The following is a 27404-nucleotide window of genomic DNA, read 5'->3' on the forward strand; positions in this document are numbered from 1 at the left end:
AAAGAACGCAGAATCACACTGATTCGCTCGGGGTTAGCTACAAGTTACATGGTGCATTCAGGGTCCTTTCACAACGTAGGGAACATGTAAACGCGCCGCAGCGTTCTGCACAATAATCGTTTTTCTTTGATCAGTACTCTTAATGATCGAGAGAAGCCCAAATTTGAATTTAAATTTCAGTTAATTGTCCAGCCTTATGTCAAATAGAGAATTCATCAATAGCCATTTATGAGCAACCCAATAAGGCATGCTTTCGCAAATTGATTACAAAAGTAAAGGCACAATCTTTTTACCACAGGGAGCCAACTCACCTGGAGTTGAAAATCATTGGCAGGGTGACAGTGGTCACCCCTTTGCCGGCGGCCATGCCAGCAGTGCCAGAGATGGTGGTCCCTTTGGCCTTGAGCTGCACGGTGAGCGCTTTGGCGATACAACCCAAGAACATGTCCAGGATGCCCAGCTTGTTCCAGTCTCCCTTCTCCGTGGAGTGGATGATGTCACTGATGTCCGCTGGTGGCAGACACTTCACCCCAATGATGCTGGCAAGTCGCACCGGCGTCACCTCCGGAAGGACCCGCCGGAGCAATGACGTCACCTGGGATAAGCCACACCGAGCATAAAATGTTACTGTGGATGGAATGGAGATGAATTCATAGTATTTTTTTATTTTATTTTATTTTTTTTACTATGAATGGGTATTTTTTACTGATTAACTCGGGATACTTTCTAAATATTTATTAAGGGATGGGAGAATCGGTACTGAAACAAATACATGATGTAAACAGTATTTAATGATAGATTGGTTTCTGTAGTTGTTCTTTAGATTGAGTATGTTTGGGTGTGAGGGAATAATTCCTGTTTGATTAAATCCGAGGATGTTTAAGTCAGAAAGACCATCTTCTTGGGAAAAGAGAAAATAATGGTCATCAGAACACAGTCACTGTGTAAGCTACATTTGCTGTATGTTTTTTGTTCCTTCATGCAAGAATATTATATCATTTTTAAGCTTATCAAGGTCTCTTAGATATTATTTAATTTTAATTCTAACAATAATGCAGCAAAGAGGATGTTCCAGTAGTATCGATTTAGGCCCTCTTTCGACTAGTGTTTCCCAACCTTTATTGAGGCTAATTGAGAAATTGGATAAAAGGTTGGGAATCAGTTCAATGGACAACAAGCACTCTTACAAGCCCCTTTTTCTCCACACAAAATTGTTCAGCCTCGCTCACCTGTCTCTGCACTCGTGGTGAGGCCGTGTGCAGCAGCGAGAAGAGGTCTTGCATGAGAGTAAGCTGCTGCGCAAGGTACTGGCGCCCCACGTTGGAGCCGCTCAGTGCCAGCACCATGGAAAGCAGCTCAAAGCAGTAGGCATCCGAGGAGGCATCGTCATCATTGGGCTGCGAGTTGGCATTCTCCTTGCTGGAGATAGCGTGCTCCCACTCCTCTCTCACGCGCGTTGCCTCCATGCGGATGGCCTGGACAATGTGTGCACACACCTGTAAAAAAATTAATAAAAAATAATAAATCAATAATGCCCAGTTGAATTTAATCCTGTGCTGATTGTGTCTTGAACCTGACCTGTTTCTGCAGGTTGGTAAGTTTGCTCCTGCTGAAAATGATTCCGACCATGTGCTCTTTGAGGTCTGCATCTGATGGTACCTGTTCAAAAATTGGATTCATTTATGTGAGGCATGACAAAAAAGTTGACAAAGCATACGGTTGAACTTCTCAGCACAGACCTTTTCCTCTCCTTCTGGAGACGAAAGGAGATTTTTCTCCTCCTGTTCTGGGGTTGGCTCTGCATCTCCACAAATAAGTTTCCCAAACACCTACGTGCACATACAGACATAAAAAAAGGTCTTGGTTAAACATTTACAATGTAAATCTTACATCATAGCCAGGTCAAGAATTCAAATGTTGGCATATTTGGGAATAGCAATACCACACGCCTCCGTAATTGAACTAATTAGAAGAAAGTTAATGTCATAATTAAACACATAACAGATATAGCCTAATTATAACTACATTATCAGAATAACATCAAACTGGTAATATAAAGTATAAAGTAATATCCCCCAACCTCCGAATCTGAATGAAATTCAATTCACTCATTGATTCAGATTGTGTTTATATCAGGGGTGCCCAATTTCGGTCCTCAAGAGTCCCTATCAAGCCTGTTTTCCATGTTTCTCTCCACTAACACACCTGATTCATGATCAGGATTATTATCAGGCTTCTGCATAGCTTGCATAGCTGATCATTAGATTCAGCTGCACTGCAGGAGGGAAACATGGAAAACAGGCTGGATAGAGGCTTTCGAGGGACGGACTTGGGCACCACTGGTTTATATGGAGCATTTTCATTTGATTTGAATTTTTAACTCGATTAAAATTGGAACAGAAGGCTAGTAATTCATTGTATGATGTTTTTTTATATGCAGTTTTAATATTCTTGATGATTGAATCAACAGTAGCATAAGCAAAAACAAAACACCTCAATGTCGATATATCTGCCCCCACCATTTGTCGCGACTCAGCACAAATGTGGATTTGCACATGCAATGATGCACTTTTATGTTTACCTGTGAGGTGATGAGGCGAAACACACGCAATGTTTCACCCTCACAGTTCTTTTGCTGTGCCATGCTGGCTGAGATCTGACCAGCAATCTTGATGCTGTCGCCCTCCTTCCAGCCCAGCACCTTCACCTGGCGCACCCTCAATGTGTTCTCGGGCCCTTTCAGCTCCACCTTAATCACGTGATGATCTCCCCCAGGGAGCTCGCTCGTCACCCAACCCATGTGACGTGAGTCTAGGTCGACCTGAGATGGAAAAACGGTTTACATCTAGGGTGCTCACCTTGTGCTATGAATGAGAATTATGATGAACTATATTATGTTGTGGATTGATCAATCTGAGTATAAAGAGATGTTCTCACCTGCTTAATCCTGCAAAGGTCTTCTATAGCTTTTCCACACAGGAACGTCACTGAGGTCACTTTGTTCTATGAATTGGACGGGAAAAAATTTAAGCTATAGAGGAAACTGCCCAAGTCCCTTGAACACACAATGTTGTCTCTTACCCCAAGGTCTCTGGAATTGTCCACGTGAACAGACACGTTGGAGGCATTGATGCCTTTCACACAACTGATGGTGACGCTCTTTGTTTTGTTTTTGTCCTCATCCCCGGACTCCCAAAAGGTCTCAGTGGAGCCATCAGTCAGGCTGCCAATCATGGCGGGACGACTGGACGTCTTGATGTCCACAACGCTAGTCAGGTCCTTCAGGCAGGTCACCAGGCAGAGATCCTATCGAGCAACGAGGCATTACAGTCAGCGCATGTTGTGAATATTTCAGCAGCAGTACCCGAGTGCTGGGTTTCTTGCCTGGCTAATGGCTTCGTAGCCCGACTGAACGCTGATGTTGAAGCTTTCCTCGCTGTCGCCGTCATCCGACTTGGACAGTATGTTGTTGATGTGGTGGAAAACGTTGCTCTGGTGTAGGAACTGGTGGTCAGACTGCTTGAACTTAAGACTCCAGCATCTACAAGAGTGAGATACAACCTCTCTAAGCTGCAAAATGCTTAAAATCAGAAAAAAATAAAGGCAGAATAATACCGTAGCGCCATCTGCTGAAGTGAGCTTCCACTAGGAAGTGACATCATGAGGTCGGAGATGGTCTGGAGGAGTCGGTGGAAGGTGTGGGGGAGCGGGTGGGCCGCCTCCCCTGCGATAACGATATCGGACAGAGGGTGCTCACAAACGCCGAGGTCTCGTTCCTGTGAGGTGTGACCCACGATTAAACAAAGCAGCCTCACTCAAATAACAGAAACACTTTTAACAACTCCACACCTGTTCAAGGTTTTCTTTGTTGCCCTTGTTCTCGTCATCTTCTTCATCCTCTGGTTCAAAGGGAGATGGCGTGAGAGACGCAACAAAATGCCACAGGATGTCATGCAAGGAAGTGGTCTGGATCACGTTGCACAGGAGCCAGTTGAACGCCTGATGGGACACCAGGAACACATGAGAGCTTTTATAATCAAAGTTCGTTGAGTTTGGTGTGGAGGAATTTACCTGTCATCAAGGTACAGCGTTATAATAGATTTTTATTGTGCTAATTCATTATTATTAATTGTGGGGTACCTAGCAGTCAATATATGGCATTACTTCATTATTGTATTTCTGCAAAAAGCTCTTTAGGACTTTTATATATTCAACTGTAGATGAGGGGAGGTTTATATTAGCACCAACGCAAACCGAGTGGCGATTGAATTGGACAACCTGGACAAATTACCGTCAGTGACTTACATCTATCTCCACAACCCTCAAATGCAACTCGCTGCAACTGAAAAATTAAGACCGCTGTGCTCTTTTCGGGTAAACGTTTTGACACATCTACTCTACTGAATTATATTTTTACTGAATGACAGGCAACATTGTGTGACTGTTTAGGAAGAAGCAGATTGCTCTGGTTGCGGTAGTTATAATGACGAAACAAGCGAGAATAAAGTAGAGAAAGTGGATATCTGAGAAGTGGGTGGCAATGATCTGTTAAGTTGTTTTTTTAATGCAGCGCATGTGCGTGAGGTTTTGGAGGTACCGCAAGTTTTTTGCTGTTTTGTTTTGGCGGCTCTATGTAACTAATGTTGATTGTTGGACTGTGATTCGAACTGAATGGAAGTAAAGAACGTGTTCTCTAAACATCTGTGGTTATTGGATTAACATGAGCAACCCATTGAACGAGTGCAATTTTGCATTTCAGAGACATAATGTAGACTCTCTCCACGCTTCGCTTTCTAGCTAGGTACATATGAAATTATATATACACTTACCAGTAAGTATTATTGTAAAACACTGCATAACTGTGTTGGTATGGCTTCCCGGTGCCGAGGTAGATCTCGCTTTACACCCAGAAATGTAATTGTTGTTGTGAAAGCTCATGTGATAGGACTTTTTTTTTTTTTTTTAATGGCGGTTGCATCTAGCTTGAATTTCAAATTTCAAATTTCAAGCCACTCGACTCAAGAATTGTACTGTAGTTGCAGAACAACACAGTGTGTGATGGTTCAGTGACGTTCAGGCACATCGCTTGGTGTGCAGCCAACCTTAGGGGGAAGGCGTCTATTAGAAGGGAGGCCTTTATTTGTATGAAGACATTTTTAGAATGGGTTGGAATAGGTTAGTCTTGAATATTGGGAAAACATTAGACTTCAAGGATCTATAGTGGAGATTGGGTTATATATTTTTACCAGTTTCTATATCTGCAAAAGGGGGAGACCAGCTCCATATTATTTTACTGTAGGAATAATAACCAGGTGTCCTAATATTTTCTGTATGTATGTGCATTTTTAAAGATTAAATACAACTGGAGATTGAAGAAGTGACTGCTGTACCTCCATGGCAAAAACCCGGCATGCGGACTTCCTCAGTGCATGCCTCATGGCCACCTCCAGGCCCTCCAGATCATGATGCTGGATGACAAATGCTAGCACAGGCCACTGGAAGTTCCTCTCCCCTTTGCTGAGGGAGCCATGGGCGGAGATCAACCTGGACAGTTCGGGAGATGGGTGTCGCAACAGGGAAGAACCCACCTCTATAAAGAAGACAAGAAACGGTTAGTAAGAAATGATGCTTGCACAAAATATGCAAATGTTCAACGCGTCAAGCTGAATTACCCGCATCACCGCTGTGTACTCTGCGTCTGGGCACGGCTTTGATTCTGGCCGGAGAGGGTGAGTGCTGCTTGTCGTACTCTGAGGCAACAACGGAGTAAGACCTCTGGAAAACGGTGCGTTTGGCTGTGTCGCTATCTGTGATCGGGCTGGTCTCGAGACTGAAAGACAGCACATCGAGATATCTTTAGCCTTTATTTTTTGACGAATTATTTCTTTCTTTCTTTTTTACCCCTTTATAAGTAAATTTAGGCGATCTCCTCAAGATCAAGGTTAACAATAAAAAAAAACTAATGAAATGCAAGTCATGCAGACAAACAAAAGAAGCAACATATTTTGCCTTAGTGTAAACTATTGTACAATAACAAAAATAACAAAACAGAAAGAAATCTAATATCTGAACTGTGTGTTTGTTTGAGGTTAGGCGTAAGAGTTTGGAGTATTGACCTTGGGGGCATTGACTTCATGTTGCTCTCCGGTTCCTCAAAAACATTAGGGCAGGCGTCGGGGGTAACCGAAATGTAGGGAGCAGGAACAGACGTGGATCGCAAATATCTCATCTCATCTTGGAAGAGATTATCATCTTGGTAGGCGCCAAAGTTCTCCGTGTGTTGCCTTAAAGATGAACGTGTATTAATTATTACGCATGCACATTTACCTATAAAAGCACAAGTTGTATTCTTTAAGATGGTTTGCTACCTGGCGAGTGTCTGTAGGTAGAGGCAGCTCATTTTATTGGGAAGCTCGGCCGACACGCCCTCCTTAAGACTGGGGAGCAGTTGGGAATGAAACGGCCGGGGAGGGTGGTGGCACAGCACACTGGGCTCGGCGGCACTGCTGAGCGACAGCAGGAACAAAGCGTTCGCCCTGATCACCTGGTGGGCCTCCATGGTCGGCAGGGCTCTTGGCGTCTTCACCTGCAGTGGTTTCTTCCTGGACTGCTTCACCTGGCAAGGAATAGATACTGAAGTAAATCGAGTAAGACCGCTAGCAGAATTATACTCACTGGACAATTCGGTGGAAACGCATGGTTTGAGACCACTATGGCAGCCGTGGCTCCCTTATTACCTGGCATTAAGGACTTGGTTTACGTTCCAGTTGAAGACCAGCTCCCCCCATACTGAAAACTATCCTAGCCCTTGTGGGACATTAGAGAATTTAGTCTTCTTTTGTCTAGTCATCTATCCATTTTCAATACCACTTATCCTGTTCAGGATTGCACGTACTCTAAAAACACTTGGGTCAAAAAGGAACCGACCCAACTTTTTGAGTTATTTAACCCAAAAAGTTGTTTTTAATAAAAAGTTAAGTTGGGTCAAATTAAAGTAACTACTCACAAAGCAACCCAATTTTTGGGGTTGTTTTGGGGGCTGAGGAAAGAGACACACGCGTTGTCTTCTCAGTTTGTGTTAATTGTCCTTAAAAAAAATGTATATATATAAAACAAAAACAAAACAAAGCATGTACTGTACATGTGAAGGTGCCAACGTGTCATTTTGAACATTAGCAGCTGGGATCTGAGACACTGCGACTAGCGAAGAATTTAGACAGAAGAAGAATGTCAACATTTATTTATTATCTTGGTACATGTTTGTTAAGTACCAAATATTCTATATTGTGTTTAAAAATGAAATAGATTATGTTGAATGGAAAAAATAATCTGTTTTATTCATCCTAACATTTTACCCCACCATGTTCTTACGGGGAAGGACATTTAAGAGCTGTAATTTTAATACCGTGATACCTGTGAGCTATTGAGCCCAAAAATGGGGGTCAAATTAATTTACTAACCCACAAAGCTATCCCATTTAGGGGGCTATTCATTTGATATATATTTTTGGGTTAAATGAATAATCCAAAAGGTTGGGTCAGTCACATTTTGACCCATCTTAATAATATAATTATTAATATATAATATAATTTTTAACCCAACCGTTAGGATTGATTGATTCAAATGGGTTAGTTGTGCACAGTCATATGGCATATGTGGGATTAGTTCCTACTCAATACCCCATTCACATCCACCCTGTGTTTGTAGTCAGCTTGGATAGCTGGAGACTCTTGGCTGACTAGATCAAATGAAATCGAATGGTTCAAACAGTTGTTTGTGCATAATCCTAAAGTTGGTGTGGAATCAGTTCCCACTCAATAACCCATTCACCAGGCCAGGATGTAGTCATCTGAGACAGTTTGAATCTATCCCAGGTCAATTCTGGGTATCCCGAGTTCCAATGCTGCCCAGATTGCCACATGACCCGCACCCAGATTAGCAGAGAAGAAAATGCATGTATAAATACACCAAATGCTGGTGTACACTGTACAGTACAATAGATTAAAATACAAGATACCTTCTCCCTGGCTGCAGTCTGCTTCTCTCTCAGGTATTTCTCCCGGCAGCGATCACACACCAGATACCAGGTGCTGCCTCCAATGCCTCCATCTCCACAGTTGCCAGCCCAACCACCGCAGAAATGACCAATGCTGTTGTACCCTTGGCCTCCAGCGTAACGGCCACAGCCTGAGGAATGGATGACAGTTATTCTTTTTAGGAATGAGTCACTTGCAGTGAAAACTCTCCAATTTCAGGTTCTCTCTCTTCACCTGGGTGAGCTTGTCTCATATGGTAGGTGACGGGATAAGGATGAGATTCCCCACACAGCTCACAGATGGTGTCCTTCTCTGGTCCACCCATTGCGAGCTGTGCCATCTCTCCAAATAGATTGCCCCTCGGCCGCACCTCAGATTTTTCCCGCTTCTTTTTTTCCTTTTTGGCCTTCTTGCTGTCCTTTTCATTCTCCTTTTTCTTTAGGATGGCGCTCGACCCTGGACTGGGGAAGATCATGTTCTGAGTTGCTGCCTTGATGGTGGCCAAGGAGATATCCTCCCAGAACGCAACTAAGTGCTGCAGGGTCAGAGGCAGGATGGATTTTGCTCTCATAGAGGGATGGGATGAAATTTCATAGGAAACAGCGTCCCCTTTGCCATCCTCGCACTTTTCTGGCAATGGCGGTTCCTTTAACATGGAGAGAACCTTGTTTTTGTTGATGCTGCCCATTTTGGAGATGTCCGGACCATGCGGAGCAATGTTAAACATGTTAAGCGCGGAGGAAATCTCAAGGGAGTGGCGGTTCTTGAGCTTGTTCTCCTTCTCCTCAGCACCCTGCCCTCCGAGGGAGTTGCGTATGGGCGCGTGCTCTTTGGTCAAATCCGGGTTGAATTTGAGGAAGGATGAACAGGCCATGGCGTCGTGGACAATACCTTCATGCCACAGGAATGCTGCAAAGACCGCCCGGGAGCATTCTGCCACAGATGGAGACATGGCCTGTTTGGCCGGCTCGCATATCATCTGCGCGCTCTCACCTTTGAAAAGAGGTCCTGATTTGTCTTTCTTTGGCCGGGCGTGCCGACTAGAGGTTTTGCGGCTGACTTTGGGCGAAGAGCGGCTCTCCAGCTCCTCCTTGACTGGCGCCTTGCCAATGCTAAAGTGCACCTTGCATGAGGCCTCCTCAGAGTCCTGCGCCTCCACATTTTCATCATTTGCATCCTCGTTTGAAAGAAGAGTACTCGAGGAACACACCTCCACCACCTCACTGTGCAGGTTTTCTTGGGTCACGTGGGGGGAAGGAACACGGTTCTCTGTGTTACCGACAACATCTTGGTTTGGATCTTTGGGAGACAGTTTTGGTTTAGGGGAGGTAGATCTGCCTCTTAAAGGCTCTGTAAGAGGAATCTTCTTCTTCCTAAGAGTGTCTGGGTCCAGAGTGTAGGAATCAGACTTCGATCTCTCTCTGGGTGGTTCTAGACGAGCTTTGGATGACGGGCTAACTTTAGGTGGTATGTTCTTGTCGTGGTGTGCTGAAGAGGAATGTTGGGAGGAGGTGCTGGAAGGACTGGACCTGCCAGAAGAGGACACTCCTTTTTGTTTAGGCGAGGAGGAGCGGGAGCTGGAATTGGGAGACTCAGACCTATGTCCCGACGTCCTGACGTCTGACTTGAGGGCTTGCAGAGTGTTGTGATTTGGCGAATGAGAACGGCTATGAGAGTCGGAGCGCAGTTTGGCTGTATCAGAGCGCAGTATGAGGGCTTCGCTGGCCGAGAGTGACCCCTCTTGACCCGTCTTGATTCTGCCGTGTTCCAGTGTGCGGCTCCCGCGACTTTCTTGTTTGAGCGAACGGTTCTCCTGGCGGTGTTTGGAGGCTGGGGACATGGACCGTGCACCGGGCATTAGGTTCCCTTGCTCACCTAAATGTAAATAATTCAGTTATATGAAAACATAAAACTCCAGAGAAACCATTATACACATTTAAAGGGGATACATGATGCTAAGTCTCAGATTTGTTTTGAATGGATGTGCATTTTTCTGCATAGGTTACAAGCTTTACAAATAAAGTTTCTTCAATTTCAACTGATCATTATCAATATTAAGCAGTGTAGTTTAGGTATAACATTTCCATGTTCAACAACCTCTTATATATAGCAATTAAAAAAACATGTTGCATCCTCCTTTGCTTTTTACACAGAAAAGCACAAAGGTGGGATATTACCACAATTGTGGGCTTTTCACACACTGACATGGGATCCCACAATCAGATAATTAGATGACATCAGAGCCATTGTCTGGTATGAGGTACAAACTACTTATCAGACATTGAAACACTGGGAGGGATAAGTAGGCTAAGTGTCTGGTAACTTCGCACTCGCCTGGGTAGCAGCTCTGATACACCCTATAAAAGGCTGAAAATGAACATCTAGGTTCACTAGTACACAACAGTGACATGAAAGAATTCCAACTTTAACAAGCAGTTGAGAATGGCTACCGTTTGTTTTAAGCTTGTCTTTTCTTAACATGATGACTCCATTGTGTGAATCTGTAAGGAGGTAACATTTTAAGACTCTATAACTCTGAGACATTAAGGCAAACATGATAAATCCCCTTTAAATCATTCAGCTACAACATAGCACACTGACGTGACAATAAAAGATGTAAACTGATATGAAAGGTCCAAACAAAGGTGAATGAGCACATGAGTATGTATTGAGTGGTTCATCACCATTACAACATTTAGTCAAGACCTCCTTTTTTGGGGGGCACGGGATGGCCAAATCCGATTAGAAAATGTTTATGACAAGCTTAGAAAATACAAGCAGAAAAAAATCACTTTCTACTCAACCTCTGATCGGTCTGAGGGAGGGCATGCGTGATTTGACTACCCACCCTTTTGCCTCAGAGCAAGAGATGAGAGAGCGGTGGCATGCCCGGTCGCAGCCACGCCGCTTTTGCGTGCACGCTCGCGAGAAGCAAGGCTGCGTGGTGAATCATCTACAGCGGAAAACAAGTGGCAAGGTAAACAAACAAAGCATGGAATGCAAGGAGGCCACCGGAGCCAGAAAGTGAGAGAGAATGAGAGAGAGAGCCAGAGAAAGCACCAAAAAGGAAATGGGTTTAATTAAGATGGAGAAATTGAAAAAGGCAATGCATTAAAGTGCCCTATAGAGAAGCTGATAGCGAAATTAGTTTTTAAGGCCGAAAATAAGCATGACACAAAAAAATGTCGGACAAGAAGAGAGCTACTAATTTGGGTTACGTCCAATGCCAATTTCCCACTTCGAGCTCTGTAATTGTATTAAAAACTCAAGAAAAAAAAACAGTTTAAGGAGGTCATCAGAAACAATAATTAAAAGTACTTTTGTGTGCAAGGGCAACAATAGACGCGGTTGGTCAGGGTGGCTAGGGACAAATCCCAAAGAATGGAAATGGAAAAGAAAGAAAACTGATGCAAAATGCGGGCAAAAAAAAAAGTCAATAATCATCAGAACAAGCTAAAATAAATGAAGTAACTCAGCCTCATAAGTTAGCACATGCCCATGAAAATTAAATTTTAACAAGACATTCAGCCTACAATTGAGATTCTAATTCTTGTTTTAAAAAGGTGACTACCACATTTCCTCAAATTCATTCAACTGCAGAGTACTGTTTCAAGTGGCAGGTATTTATTCGTACAAATGGATTTTATTATACATAATATTTTAAAGTTGTTAATACTATATGTCTACCATATTTACCACGGCAAAGAAATACATGTGTTGCTATGTCCTAGTAAAGGTAACTAGTACTACTAGTTTTTTTTATTTCCTGAGGGGGGGAATCCTTTCGAGGGGTGAAGTTTATTAGACTAGACGCCGCTGTTTGAGGAAATGTGCAATATTTAGTTCAATCCAATGTCACTTGCTACTTTTTAAAACGACAACAATTCAATGATAGACTGGTGAACTTGTTAAAGGTATTCCAGCTGAAGGACCAACACATGAGTGCATGTGATGCCTTATAACACATTCTGAGCGAATGAGGACAATGAGGGTAAGGGAGGGGGGGGGAAAGGATCAGGAGCTCTCTAATAACTGGACACACTTACTCAGAAGCTGTGGTTGCGGCTGAGACAGTTGGGAGGGGGACTGTCCAAACACAAATGGACTGTGGACAAGGGAGGAAGAGGAGGAGGAGGAGGAGGAAGAGGAGGAGGAAGAGGAAGAGGAAGAAGAGGAGGGAGGTTGTGCGGCTTGCTCAAACATTGAGGAAGGAGCTGCTGAGACGAAGGGCCCAGACTGAATGGAATTCAGTATGGCACTCAGCCGGTCACCTGCAAACATGGAGACAGAGGAGGTGGAAAAACTACAGCTTCAACTATAGGGGACGACTGGGATGGGGAAGGACACCACAATTGAGGGTGTGGGTAGTTCAATCTTCATTTTAGGTAAGTGTGACATATGTAAGAAGTGGCATGGCCCAGAAAAATTACAGCAGGCTGAACTGAAGAAACACACAGACATGATGCTTGGCATTGCTGCGGTGGTAGGCATCGCTTATGTACATACCAGTTCAAACATGCAGAAACAAATGAAAAGATGACATTCGAATGGACTGGTGATATTTGAATGTAGCTTATGAAAGTGCAGAATGAAATCCGTGAAAAAAGGGCTAACTGAAAAAAACTTGGGGAAAGCAACTTCACATGGTTCTCTAATAAAAGTTTGGAGTATAGAAAAAGTGGACAAAGCCATGAAATCAATTAATGAGGAGCAAGCAAAATTTGTGAAGTTTGAGGCGAGACTTCATTAGGTACACCTGCACCAAATGATGAGAGACAATATAAGAGCTGCACCAAGCATTCTTCCTTTGCAAACGTAACTGCTCCATTTATTGATAGTCAATTTACGGTTAAAAGTTTGCAGAGGTCTACATATTGCATCACATCATACTGAGATTTTTCCAAATTATAGTAACTAAATAAGGTCACCATCACACCTGTAGCAAGGTCGCTTGCCACATGGGTGTCAGAAGTGGGATTAGCTATCATATTGCTTACAGCACAAATATACAGTAGAGTAAAAATAGAATTTCCCCTTTGGGGTTTAAAGTTGACATGCATGATATTTTAGACAGCCATATCATGTCAGGACACCTGCCAATTGTTGAAGAAACTATATATGTATGAATGGCTGAAACATGACTGTTTGTAACCCCACCTATGGCACCACCTGTCATCAACACAGTAATTGTTGATCAAACGTCATAGCTATCAGAATTGAAAAAAAAAAAAAATTTTTTGGTTAATTAACATTTTAGGATTTCAATCCTCAGTGTTTCCAGTAGTAGGATACGCTGATGCTCAGTTATCATCAGTTAAATGTAACCATGTGTTTATTAATGAAGTTAAAGTCGGCAGGGGTGAAAGAATAGAAAAGGAATCGAGCACACATTGTTGCAGTCAGACAGGACCACAACCAGTGATGTAAGCAGTGAATGGGCAAACTGGAGTTTTAATTTCTCTTAAGGGATTCAAATGAGCAAATACAAAGAGAAATATTTCACAGTATAACCACAACAATTTGTGTATTGTTAAATGAAAAAATCTGTGACAGTGTGAATTTGATTCACACTAAGCACTAAAATCTCTGTAAAGGAAGATGCAGGTGTACCTAACTTTGAGGTAGGTTAGTGTCGACTATCAGTCATCATCAGGGCTCCAGACTGCCGCTAAATTGTGGCATTCTGCCTATACAATTTGAGACAATGAAACTAAAATTTTCATCGGCTCATGTCAGTACGACCAGTAAATTTGCTGATTACTATTCTTGATATTTTTTGTTTGTTGCTGACAATCTTCTGCTTCACTCTTCAACCCATTTCTCAGGTATGTAGTAAAAATGAGTGGGATGAATATTTACTCTGCAAGTCAAGTTACAGTGTGTGCCCTTAAAGCTTTTACTTGCGCCCCTAAATTTTCAGGTTAGGGACAACTGTGCTCCTAGTAAAAAAAAAAAAAAGTTAATCTAGAGCCCTGGTCATGATAGAACAGCACTCAAAATGTGTCGGACCATAAGTGTTTGTGTTGACAACTATTCCATCCCTAAACTGACCTTTGTTGTTGGAGATTCCATAGTCAAAGCCCTGAGCTCCATTGGATGTTGCAGCTCTGTTGAAAGCCTGCACTGAGAAAGGGCTTGGCGGCGGGGTCTGGGCGCCGTGTTCCAGCAGCGCTTGTTCTGCAAGAGCGAATTTAATCATGTTATCCAGACAGTGACTGCATTTGTTATACAGTGATGATGATGAAGGATGTTGCTTACCCTCGTCATGGCGAAGGTACTGGTTTCCTCCGCGGTCTCTAGCCAGTGACCAAGCCTCTCCTTCATCACTCTCGCAGAACTCCACGACGCTGTTTTTATCCAGCTGCACCCATGTTCCCTCCGAGTTGACCACCTGGTACACACACAGCATTCTTTATCCAAACTCTCTGACGGACACATGCTTTGTCTTAATCCTTATTTATTCAAATCAAAACATAGACCGTATGAGAGTGGATGTAGCCTTTGGATCTGGAAGGAACAAACTTAAAGTGTATTCATTTCAGTGGCAGAAGAGGGTTGTGTCAACGGATGAAAACAAAGTCGGATAAGGGTGCAGGGGGTCCTCGCTTTAAAAGGATACTGACATGTTTAGAATGGCAGGCAATGAACTGCATGCTCAGTTACTGCCGTAAATACTATATTGTTTCTCATTTGATAGTTTATAGTTAAGACCTAAAGACATTTTTCATAAAAATATTTATTTGGCGCAACTTGGTGCCAAGGAAACAAACTGAAGCGAGTTGAAAGCTTCAATCAGACAAAAGCTGGATGGATGGAGAGGTTGGTTTTTTTGCCGCCCTTTTGTAGCATTTAAAGCTACCAGTAATTGCAAACTTGGAGCAATTACTGGTGGATTTTTAGTATTCGTGGCAGGGCTTGGTCCCCATGACCATGTAAATAGAAGGGTTCCTTGTACTGTATGTAATTCTGACTTTAGCACTGAGTTAGCATAGGTTAGTTATAGACCATGGAACAATCCATCTTAAGAACAAATTTGTCTTATGTTGGAGCCATAGGAATGGAATGCCAAAAGACCTCAAAGTAAACTTGAGTATTTCATTGTTTTTACTTCAAATAGTGCAAGTGCATATCATATTTTTACACTCGTATGCACTGTATATTGTATGTTACCATGTTTCTTTAAAACACCTGTGGAGTTAAGAAAATGTTTTACGTTCGGCACCCATGGATTCACCTTTTTTCTCTCTCCATATATATTTTTTTCAATATTTTGTGAAAAAAGGTTGTTTTTTTTTTGTTGGGAACCAACCTGTTTTTCATGGAAAATGCATATCGGATGTTTATCAGCGCTTTTAAAGAATTTTTGAGTAAAAAAAAAAATCCCAATGCATTTTAATGGCCATCATGGCCTACATGGATTTTTATGGGGCAGCCCAGTTACTATCCCTCGTGATCAGCTGGCACTGTAAAATTTGTTTTGAAATAAACGGATTTTTACCTCACATCTTTCACCAGATATGGTATTTGTCGCTTAAGTCCACCCTCTTTTCCAAATACTATATGGTTAAAGGAGCCAACCCAAGTCACAGAGGGTATATCCACATTTTAGACAGTCTATAGACACTTCATCAATCCCAGTGTAACTGCACAGACCATGACAAAAATTTGACTAGAGCAGATCTTCAACATGCAACATAATGAATCAATTTAAATACACAACGGCCAATATTGGAACACAACAGGATTCGATAATTTTGTTGTTGTCAGCACGCCACACTACAAAACCAATGAGGCTTAAGCAAAACTTACGCGTTGAGAGGTTGCTTATTGAAAGTTAAATGCACTCAACTCCCTGAAACACGATATCATTTGGGGGGGGCAAAACACAAATGGGAAATATTAGTATGTGCAGGCTGCACCTTTCAGGTCTGGATGGGCCATTCTAGTGAAGGCTAGAGAACAGCATGACACACCACAGCGGCCAAAACCCCAAAAAATAAATACGAAAAATAAAAAGAGGGTGAGAGGATGACGGTCCGTTCAACAAAAGTGAAAGTTTAAGAAATCAAGGTGCAAGAGATTCCACCCACAGCTGTGATAACCTGAACAAACTGGAAATTAGTATGAAAAGGCACAGGCACCGTGTGAAAGATAAAGAGCACATGCCCAGAAGACACCCAGGTTACACTGATAGTTCAGTATTCCATTTCAAGAAAATTGTTTGTGTGTGGATTTGTCTTATTTGACCAATGCAGTTCATTTTGAAACAAAATTACATCAACCCTGAACTTGATTAAGACATTGCATTTGGGATGAGTGCGTACCTCGCCTATGGCCTTGACCATGTTGCCAAGTACTAACATTCCAATGGGGATACCCCTAAGGTTTGGGCAGCTTCTGATGTTGTGACCAGAGGGGCCGGTCTTCACTACCTTATAAAGCCCCGGTCCGCCGCCCTGCCCTGCCCCGCCATGCACCCGAGCGGGAGCTTCGTGGGAAGGGCAGCTGCTCACCTCCTTTGTGGTGTCCTCCGTCTGGCCCCTGACCTCCTGCAAGAGGTAAGAGCGGGAATAAGAATGAGGGGGAAAGCACACAAAGTACTGTATGACTTGAACCTATACCAAATTCAATCTCTTTTCAAAGTATGAAGAAACTCAATGCTATCTTATTTATTCCCAGCAGATTGCCCCTTGTAAGGGTGCACCACGAACAATATGGACAAAAGTATTATGACACCAAGAACAAAATTTGGAAGTGTTCCCCCTTTGCAAATATGCCAGATTCTGCTACACACACAAAAAAATATATATATATATGAGTAGTGTTGTCTATTCTACAAAAATAGAAATAGAATTGTCCTAAATCTCTTGGGATTGGAGAACTGACCATCCTATTCAAATGATGCTATGAAAAGATTAATTTATAATCAGTATTTTTTCCCCATTAATGATTGAGGAAATCAAAAGTTGTTATGATATGATCATGTGCACCAGAAAATTCATATTCAGACAGAAATTAGGTTTATTGATTACGGTAATTCGTTATGACACGTCTCAACAATTTTGTCCAATTGTTTTAAAACGATTTAACAGGAACATACACAATCACCGACTCAACTTGAAGGACCCACACAAATTACTGTATGTCATTTTCATTAAGGCCAACATGCTAGAACTCATAAAGATGACAAACTGGCCAAACATGCGAGGACTGGTATCGAAGTCTTCAATTCCATGCAATTAAAAACAACATTAATCACTTCGCTGTGGAGACATTATGATCACCTTCGGCTGACACAAAGATACAAGAAATATAAAGATAACCATGCAAATCTGGCTCCTCTTCCTTTTGACACAACTACAAAGACAGTGTGAGAAATAAATGAGATGCTATATATGGTGTTGGAGAGGTGGGGGGGGGGGGCAGACAAGCTATTCAACCCTCTCCTTAATACAACTCACCTGTGGCAGGAATATAGTTAATGGGGTCCACGACAAAAAGCCGACATCCCTGATTCCATGGCTAGCGTTAAAGACACTCTGAGCAACAGATCGTGAAACAGTCAAGACACACAGCAGAGAAAGGAGAGAAAAACAGGATGGAGGAACGAGGGAAGGGGCGCTGAAATATTTTTGGGGAAGAAGAACGGTTTTCTCGCCAGTTTGGCTTTTTGAGAAGCTCAGGAGAGGCAGCAAAATTGGAAAAAGGAAGAATGGAAAGCACTTCCAAAAAAATCCCCCCACTTGGATGATACGGTGTGTCATGCTGTTCAGACAGAAACCTTGCACTGGAAAGCCTTGGAGCCCCTAAAGCGACCCGACGCAAAGGTGGAACTGTGGAGGTGCAATTATCTCACTCAAAAGCTTCATAAACCGTATGGATCTAATTTTTGGGACATCTCCCATGGCACTCAAACAACTGAGGAGCATCACATTCATAGTGACTTGTGTTGCTGGTCATGGCATGGAGCAGCAAAAAAGTAAGAGAAAAAATGACCTTCAATGCGGCATGCCGTAATGCATCAGTGCTAATAAACTGAGGGAATGGAGAAAGAGCCCACTCAGCTAATTTACCACAGGGTTAAAGTTGCATCTTATTCTCTGTGTTAGTAAATGCACTTAAAAGTGTCCTATCTGAGTGCATGAGCACTTGCAAGAGCTGCTTCCAATTCAACATGTACAATTTTTCCTCAAATAGTGATCTCCGCGGACACAGTGCCACAATTAATCACCAGCTGAATTATTCACTTCAATAAGCACTACTTGTCAAATAGATTCCTCAACTGTTTTTAACTAAACTAATAGATGCAATTCCTTTTATTAAGCTACTATTACTAGTACAGGTATATAGACATATTTTGCTATACATTTACTGTACAGTACATACTACTGTTACTATAGTACAATTTCTACAATTATACCACCATGTACTAACATTATTACATGGTACCTAGAAAGCTGTAGTATTACAAATGTATCCAATAATATTTTTGCATCTCTTTGAACTGTGATCTTCTTAATTTATTGGAATATGGTGGAAAATGTCATTTATTTCAGTAATTCAATGTTTAAAGTTTAATTCATGGTTTTACTACTCAGTTATTTTTTTCACAAATTTGTTAATATTTTTGATGATTATAGCTTACAGCTAACAAAAATTCACTATCGCAAGAATTTAGTAGGAAACAATCTAATTATTATTTAAAAATTTTAATATAACAATTAGCTAGGAATTGGCCTTCTAAAAAAACATTTTCCTATTTTTAAAGAATCTATGTATCATATATGTGTCACTTTTTGATTGAACTACAAAAATAAATGAACTTTTCTACAATATTCAAAATTTATTGAGATGCAGCAGTTTTTATATAATACAAAACAAAATGGCTTCCCCCATTATAAAATATTGTAGGGTGAAGGCGAATAGATGCCTGGTACTCTCGACAGCAGCGCTGAACGACTGTGGCCGTGTTTAATATTGTTCATATTATATGTTGTAACATTTTAGTGAAGTACTGTTCCTTTTTGGAAACAGTATGATTTAACAGCGTTTACATTATTATTATTATTTAAATACTGTCTTAATAGACGCCTTACCCTTAACAGTCACCTAGCACTTCTGACAGTTGAATGATTGAGGCATATACCTCTATAGTGTAGTAGTTTACGTATCATTTATTTGTGTGAAAAATGCCATAATAATAACATTTAATAATGTTCACGTTTATAAAAATGAATAAATAAAACTAAAACTAGCAAATTACAGCCCTGCCGGGCCTTATATATGCTCACTGTATTATAAGTAAATAAAACTCTGGGGTCACTATATGAGAAAATACGGTACATTTTGGTAAAACTTTAACCACATTTAAGCATCTCTTAGCTACATGCGTGCTTTTTCTTTGCTGTGCCTCAGTAGAAATTGTTATTCAAACAGATATTACATGCAAGCGCACCGCCCTTTCATTAGGTCCAATTAAACATGCTCTGTGTACATTTGGGGAGAGGGCACCAAAACAGGAACCTTGAAAAGCAGTTTTGACACAAAAAAAGGGGAGCTGAGCTTCTCCCAAAATGAACAGCCTCTGTCAGACTGCCTTCTTCTTACTTACGTCGGCGGGGACCAGAAGGCTCCTGCCCAGATGCTGGTTAAAAGAGAGGCACCAGGCCTCGGTGTACCCATTCATGCTGGGCACGTACTTCTTTACGGTTTCGTCATTGAGCTTGAGCCACACGCCATCATCATTGTGGATCTAGAGTAGGGGAAGGGGGAAGGGGGAAGAGGGAAACAAGCAACAGAGCAGAACACAGCCATGCCGTTCCGTTACTATGGAAACAGGAGGGGCACGGAAAACAAGCATAAGCAACTCTGAGGCCACAAGAATGTAAAAAAAAAAAAAAACGGAGGGATATTAAGTTAAATTACAGGATGAATCGAGATTGCACTAATTAATAACTTTAAGCAGCGAACATAATTTGACCTTTTAAATGCACATCAAACACGTTCAACTGATAAATCTGGTATAACTTGCTGTTCTCTGACAAGGAGCTGAATGGCAAAATTCACACAAGTGTTTGATTAATGAGTCTACCAATAAAGTTCTTGTTTTAATTAAAATTGGTACTTAAACAGTTCTTTGTCACAATGATCACATTTTGACATCATGAGACAAAGAACATCTATCTAACAATTTAACAATAGTACCTCAACCTTGCCATTGTGGGGCTTCAAACAGGATGTTCCCAGAGGAAAGAGGCCATTGAGCTTAGATTGCCACAATGTGTCATTAGCGGGTGGCAAAGAAACAGTTTTCTACGCCTTTCTGTGACAACAGAAATGCAAAGAAGAGTTTATCATTGAAGGTTTTTATGGATCAAATAAACACCTTTTGTGAATTTTGTTATATAGCTAATAGTGAGAGAACAGAAAGTTGTTTAGTTGTACAGCTAAATTCAAAAAATTTAAACAAAGCCAAATTAAGTTCACCAGTAAAGATTACAGTGCATTTTAGATTCATCCTAAAATTTCACCCCAAAGCAAAATATCTGAACTTTTTGTGAGTAGGATATACTGTACATTGTATACTCATCAAAACATTTTTTTATGAATGTGATTTATTTTTATACATTCAAGCAGCCTCAGAATGCTTTGTAAGCGGAAATATTGAAAAGAAAAGTAAATATTTTGGGCAAGAGGTAATCACCACAACATTTAGAAGCAAAAAAGGATTCATAAACTGGACTATCTGGAGAAGATTGATTATGGTTTATGTACTGCACAGAGGAACCTCAAAGATTGACCAAAATCCCAATTTTTCCTAACTAATCTAAACTGAATCAGTCCTAAAACTGTCATCTCTAGTAACTGTCCAGGTAATGTTTTATTTATTGATGAAAATGGATGGAATAACCTGCTTAACTTTACTTTTGCAATACCCACACGATATTGTGTTCAATGATTATATATAGAGTGATCCCTCACTACTTTGCAGTTCACCTAATGCGGATTCACCCTTATCGCGGATTTTTATTTGGGTCCATTACTGCTGCTAGTGTTGTCTTTTTTTGTAATATTTGAGGAAATAAAAACAACTCTTTACTTTCATTCAATATACATACACACACACACACACACAGTATATAATATTTGGTAAATTAAGAAATATGTACCATTATAAGCTTAAAAAAATGTTGACATTTTTCTTCTTTTAATTCTTCCTATCAAGTCAGTGTCCCATCACCGGTGAGCTATTTTTAGAACAGACCAAAGTTGTTACTCGTACACGCTGGCAACTACACAGTAAGGTCAATGCCTGTGTCTCGTTGGGCGTGAGGTGGGGTGCACTAAGGACAGTTCACACATAAATCAAACAACCATTTATACTGGACAATTAATAGTCTTTAATTAACCTAAGAAGCATGTTTTTAGCTTGTGTGAGGAAGCTGGAGTATCCGGAGAAATCGGTTCATAGGAGCCAAGAATCAAACCCCAAACCTAAGGACTTCAGGCAAATGTGCTAATCGTTGGCCTGGGTTTGACTTAAACTGCAAATTTCTGAGTCATATGAAAGGTGTAACAGAGGCGGAACGTCTTCTGTGTGTAAAATAAATTTCAAATTTAGAACCCAAGACTCAGTGTGCACACTCCTTTGGATCAAAAGCAATTATTGCAATCGCACACATTTAATAATCTGACTGTGCAAATCCACAACATCTAGTGTGATTGTATACTTTGGACACAGCAACAGTGACAGCAAGGTCAGCGTTTCACATTTGTCTGAATTCTGAACTGTACGATTTTGAGGTCCTGGTACATTTGTGTCTATCGGCTTACAATAAAAGCAAAACAATTAATCATCTTTTTTGGGCTTAATTACCTCGTCAATGAAAGTGATGGTGCCATTGACATGCACTATGCCTATTTGTTCGCTCTGCAGGGAGGGGTGACTGCGCACACGCAGGCCTGCGCTATCCTTGGACGCAAATTTGCGGACCTGAGAGAAGCACATGGGAGACTGTGTGTGAGCCACAGCAGTAAAAGACAAAGACAACCCAGGAAAGAAAGACAGTCAGTGAAGCAGAGCAAGAGGGAAAGAAAGCAGGCACGCATGCACTGAAGGACAAACACCATTTGGATGAGGTCTGCTTCAGTCCTGCTTTCTTTCTTCATCTCATTATGACAAACACGCTTGGAGAGGTGAATACACAAAGAAGAGAGAGGGTAGGTACACAACGTTGCTTGTTTCCCCATTTTCCAAATGAAGAATCCTCTCGCGCAATAATTGCAACAGGTCAAACATTACCTTGATTCCTTCCCTGAAATAAAACTAAAACCTTGAAGTTAAAAGCTTATCTTAAGCAAAACAGCCAAGGCTTCAGTGCAGGACATTCTGTCTTATGTTCAAACAAGACAAAAAACAACGGCGGGGGATCACTTTCGGGTGTTGCTTTGACGTTTGTCTTACTAGGTTTGCAAAGGAATGGGACATTTTCAGTACATTTCTGGAAACATTCCAGGAAATATAATGGCGGGTGTGGCTGGGGGAATTTAGGAAATATTCAAAGTTGGTAAAAGTTTGGAAGATATGGTAATATGTTAATTTGAGGTCACAGATACATAAAGGTATATAATAGTCTTAATGGAAAATAAATATATTGTATAAGATTTTGAGTAGTGATGAGTACACATGAAAGACAGGGACGGTATCAGCTTTGTAGTAGACTGATTGAGATTCTTAGCGAATAGTAGAGTACTATAATCAATTAACTAAAAAGAAACACATTTCCTCAAAAAAAGTGCATTCGCTTTAATTCCTGTACATTACATTACCATTCGTTCTCATACACTCCTGTTATTCAGAACTCACAGTATTTTATTTTTTAACATCTGATATCTTGACAAGTGTCAAGGAATTCCTCCACCAAAAATGCAACTTGTTGAGACGATCCCGACTAAAATGTTTTACAGGCTGTGCAAGGGGATTATCAGCAGGTGTTTGAGGCAATATGATTACTTGGATTTTCCGTGTAGTGTTTGCTAGCATGGATGTGTTTACAACTAAGGCCATTTAAAATAAAAGCTAACCTTGCTTGGTTGAGGCTCCGCCTTGGGTTTGACCATCTGCGTTCCAGGCGGTATCATGCCTTTAGGAGGGTCTTTGACTTCTACCTCCAAACCAGCATCTGTAGGAGCCATGTACTTTGTTTCAATTTAAGTTCAACAACATGACCTGGCCGTAGATGACCACATAGTATATCCCCAAAATCAGCATACAAAAACATTTCTCTACTGGGAAACAATTATGAAACCAAGCTGTGTTTTAAGTCTGGCATAAGGCATGACCACTCACCTATTTCAATTCCATCAATGGTGACGTGGATTGTGTAAAGACCGATTGCTCCCGGGGTCCAGTTGGCACTGTAGGTTCCGTCAGTGTTGGCACGTATCAGCATGTTCTCACTGGGCCTGAGAAAGGAAATGTGAATATGTGATGATGACCACGGAACAGGATATAGGACACAGGAACCACATAGGAAAGGTTCTGGCAGCTCTGTAAGGTGAGTAATAAATCCAAATGTAAAAATAAAAAAAATCGTTAAGTTAAAGCAGGTTGAGCCTTGAACAATTTGTTTTATCATTTCTAATTGTTTTGAAATAAGAATAACTTTGAAGGTTCCACTGTACTTGAATGCAACTTTCATGCTGTCACGTACCTCTTTGGAGTTGGGGAAGCGAACCGTAGCTCCTCAAAAGAGTAGCTTTCATATGCCTATAAATATATATGAGAAAATAAAGTAAGTACTCACATTAGGTGAGCTAGAGGAAAGACATTCGTGGGTGTGCGTGGGGCTGACCTTCATCATGGTGATGGCAATGTAGCGAGCTTCTTTCACGATCATGGGTTCGTATGTGGCCTCCAGCTTGGGTGCTGGCAGACCTCCAAAGGTGAGGTCAGGACCTGAAGATGCCGGGGATGTGCTTCCAGTTAGTCGCTGCAGTTTTTTCACATTTTCGGGCTGCAGTGACTTCTTTTGAGAAACAGGCACGGCTTTTACTTCCACCTGGTAATGAAACAGATGAGGATTTTTTGTCAAATGATAAGTCTCTGCCAGTTCAGTTTTCACTAAATTTAAATCAACATTTTCCTCAACCTTCATGTTTGGAACATGCACCACATCTCCGTATTGATCTTTGGTCTGCACAACGATAGTAGCTGGCCACCCGCAGCGTATGTCGTCTTTGTTTAAGATCAGAGATGTCTTCTGGGGGTCAGCGTAGGAGTCTGGTTGCAGCCACCTTGAAGGAAGAGACGGCAAGTCGTAATCCAAATGTGGGGCTACTTCTTATGAAAGGCTCGAGCTGGATCTCTCATTGTGGGATCATCTAATGCTGATTTTATACAGCGCAGTATCGGTTTGGCTGGGTTTTACTTAGGGATGCACAATAATGTTATTTTCAACCGATACACCAATGATTTTGAAAGTGCCAATGTCGATAACCGATAAGTAAGCCGATAATTGTTTGCAAAATTAACTTGAATACTAATATACTTTCCAGTCCTACTATAAGTCTAACATGTACAAATACATTGAAACATTGTGTAAAGCACCATGAAACTACATTTTATTGATATATCTGCTTCAAAGACAACCAGTAACTCATTTTGAGTTTGCCAAAACAAAACAGTCACGTTTTAAAAACGCAACAAAAATCTGCGAGGATGTTGTGGAATTTTCAGTAGTTAGGCGAGATGAATAAAACAGTCTGGAAAACAATTTGTCTTTTGGCTTTCTTTATATTTGAAGCTTCAAATATACACAAGTCTTACAGAGCAGTCTACAAGAAGTGATCTGTGCGAGTTTAGCAGTAAATTATCATGGGAAGATTTTTATGCAGGCTGGTTAGGTTTTGGGAGGAGAAAGGGAGGGTCAGCTAAGATAGGAAAGCAAGCAGTCTGTTCCAAGCAGGCTTATATTGGTTTATGTACAAGAAGTGAAAAGCCCATTGTTAAAGAAAATACAGGTGTCCACAATACAGTATAAACTTGTTAAGTTAATAATACATGTTAAATAGTTATTTTCCATAACAGGACAGTAAAGAAAACCCACACTGGCGACTGCCATGTCCCCATGATGCATCTAATGTGAACAGGAGGTAACGCGCATTATGACGTCACAAATATGCTACACTACCGTAGAAAAGGGGAGGGATTGAGGAGTTGGGCACAACTTGAGAGAAAACCACAATAGATGGACCAACGTGGCAGGTCTATTATTATCGCCGGATTTTTATTATCTGTATGATGTCAAATTGGTTGATGATTGCCGATATTGTCGGCTACCGATATTATCGTGCATCCCTAGTTCTACTCTTGGTTTTGCACTTCAAAATCAAAACCGCCAAACTGAACCCATCAGTCAGAATGAGTAGCAGTAAAAAGTAACAATTGATGAGAAAATGAGAAAAGGACAGAAAAGAATACAGACTGATGCAGCTAAGCTAAAGTTACGCTCACATTAGCATGGTTATTTTGTTATGTTATTGTGAAATGATACAATGATCAATCTGTTCGACCAATGAGCAACCAACTGTGGCTTATGTCATCTATTTGGTAGCTTCTCAGCACACTTGGAACCCCAGCTGACCAGATACAAAAAGTACCTTGCAGGGCCTGGTTTTGCCATTGGAAAAGCTTCAATATCAAGTAAAACACAGTAAGTCAGGGGTTGCCAAGTTCGGTCCTCGAGAGCCACTATCCAGCCTGTTTTCCATGTCTCCCTCCTTCAGCGCAGCTGAATCTAATGATCAGCTCATCAGCAAGCTTTGCAGAAGCCCGATGACGATCCTGATCATGAATCAGGCGTGTTAGTGGAGAGAAACACGGAAAACAGGCTGGATAGTGGCTCTCGGGGACCAAACCTGGCCACTCCTGAAGTAAGTCCTATGCAGTGGAAAATAGAAACAAAAGGCAGTAACACTTATTTATACCTCGCTAGACGTCCTCCGCTTGAGTTCTGCACACACGTGATGAAGTCCTCAAGGAAGGAGTGCTCGTTGGTTTGGAGGTGCAAGGGCAGGTTCCCCTCCAAGGCCTCAAGGATGATCGGGGGATGGGAGAGTGCTAAACCCTTCCCCAGGATCCCTGCATGGGCTTTACACACCTAAAGGTGGGGCAAAGGGATCAATAAAGGCAGCAAGATAATAGGAGGGGGAAAAAAATAGTAACTTACCTGGAGAGAGGCCTCCTCTAGAATCTCTAGGTCCTCCTCTAGTTCATTGCCTAAAAAACAAGAGTGCTATTTTAATTAAGATCACAACAATATTGCAATGCAGAACAGACCAAATGATACATAATCAGTTTTTTACGTTATGATTACAAAAATGATGCAATTAAAGTAAAACTTTTCTTGCTGTAAAAGCACTAATATAAGGATATACCAATAACATTTTGGTAACAAAACAACTTGTGCATCTTTTATACAATTTGATGCAGCATTTGTGATCATAGTGTTTTCTAAACAATTTTTACGACCGTTAAAACAGCCGGCTGACTCATAAATTGTTGTTGCTTTTTAAATTTATGTAGAGTCAGAATAATGATTAATTGGCTAGAAAACAGTACATTAAAGAAGGTCGGCTGCAAAGCATATCAGGAGGAATGAAAGTGACAACTGATATTTTAATCTGGAAAGTTTTTTTTTTATCGAAATAATGTTTGATTTTGTTAAAAAGTACAAAAGTTCAATGAAAAGTAGGCCTGTGAATATTATCACATGCAATGTGTTTTTCGGCCATGGTTGTTTTCTTCAAGTCCATAGATGCACATGTATATGGGTTAAATGCCTGAGCGCTTATGCCGTTGTTGAGGCGAAAGTCAGATGTTTTACTATTTAAAAGACATTAACTTGCAATATATACTGTAATACATCACAGTGAGTTGTAACTTGCCCAACAGTGTGTCTATCCTCCCCCCAAATACCTATAGGGAGCGCCAGATCTTTCTTCATTAGAGCTGCAGCACACACACTACCCAAGTACGCCAACTCTTTCTCCAGCTGGATGATGCCCTGAAATGTCCAAAAGGACTTTTGTCAGATAGATACTATGACACTCAGCTTTTACTTTGGGATAATAAAGACTATTAATGCAGAAAAATGAAGAAGCAGACATTACCTCATCAGGACCTGGGTTGAATTCATAACCCACCGCAACACACTTAAAGCCATAGAAGGATGCCTTCTCATCCTTCACATAATCGGAGGCGGTTTCCAGTGAAAAGAGGACTTCATTTCCTGTACAAGAAATTTAATGGAATATTAATATCCTTAATAAATTAAGAATGCAAAAAAAACATTACAGAAGTGGAAA

General features: G+C 41.2%; 1 protein-coding gene across 17 annotated transcripts in view; it reads right to left on the bottom strand.

Moving 5' to 3' along the window:
• The window catches only part of mycbp2 (MYC binding protein 2), an 81408-nt gene that overhangs the window by 9309 nt on the left and 44695 nt on the right, over positions 1-27404 (bottom strand). For 6 of the 17 annotated variants that reach the window (XM_077579039.1, XM_077579048.1, XM_077579046.1 and 3 more), the window contains 33 exons: positions 27210-27328; positions 27016-27103; positions 26267-26316; positions 26025-26197; positions 24188-24332; positions 23891-24097; positions 23750-23805; positions 23386-23501; positions 23121-23218; positions 21913-22029; positions 19648-19788; positions 17498-17575; positions 16361-16585; positions 14295-14427; positions 14088-14213; positions 12083-12307; positions 10885-10989; positions 8271-9911; positions 8018-8187; positions 6369-6616; positions 6117-6284; positions 5673-5830; positions 5391-5590; positions 3850-3999; positions 3616-3776; positions 3385-3541; positions 3082-3306; positions 2938-3003; positions 2582-2821; positions 1740-1829; positions 1579-1659; positions 1230-1496; positions 312-595 (listed from right to left, as the gene is read on the bottom strand). In XM_077579039.1, coding sequence (XP_077435165.1) covers positions 312-595; positions 1230-1496; positions 1579-1659; positions 1740-1829; positions 2582-2821; positions 2938-3003; positions 3082-3306; positions 3385-3541; positions 3616-3776; positions 3850-3999; positions 5391-5590; positions 5673-5830; positions 6117-6284; positions 6369-6616; positions 8018-8187; positions 8271-9911; positions 10885-10989; positions 12083-12307; positions 14088-14213; positions 14295-14427; positions 16361-16585; positions 17498-17575; positions 19648-19788; positions 21913-22029; positions 23121-23218; positions 23386-23501; positions 23750-23805; positions 23891-24097; positions 24188-24332; positions 26025-26197; positions 26267-26316; positions 27016-27103; positions 27210-27328 — 6508 coding nt within the window. The remainder of the gene's footprint in view (positions 1-311; positions 596-1229; positions 1497-1578; positions 1660-1739; positions 1830-2581; positions 2822-2937; positions 3004-3081; positions 3307-3384; positions 3542-3615; positions 3777-3849; positions 4000-5390; positions 5591-5672; positions 5831-6116; positions 6285-6368; positions 6617-8017; positions 8188-8270; positions 9912-10884; positions 10990-12082; positions 12308-14087; positions 14214-14294; positions 14428-16360; positions 16586-17497; positions 17576-19647; positions 19789-21912; positions 22030-23120; positions 23219-23385; positions 23502-23749; positions 23806-23890; positions 24098-24187; positions 24333-26024; positions 26198-26266; positions 26317-27015; positions 27104-27209; positions 27329-27404) is intronic. The other 11 variants (XM_077579045.1, XM_077579043.1, XM_077579056.1 and 8 more) reach the window with 9 other exon arrangements.

Source organism: Vanacampus margaritifer, chromosome 11, assembly GCF_051991255.1.
Source record: "Vanacampus margaritifer isolate UIUO_Vmar chromosome 11, RoL_Vmar_1.0, whole genome shotgun sequence".
NCBI classification, from domain to species: Eukaryota; Metazoa; Chordata; class Actinopteri; order Syngnathiformes; family Syngnathidae; genus Vanacampus; species Vanacampus margaritifer.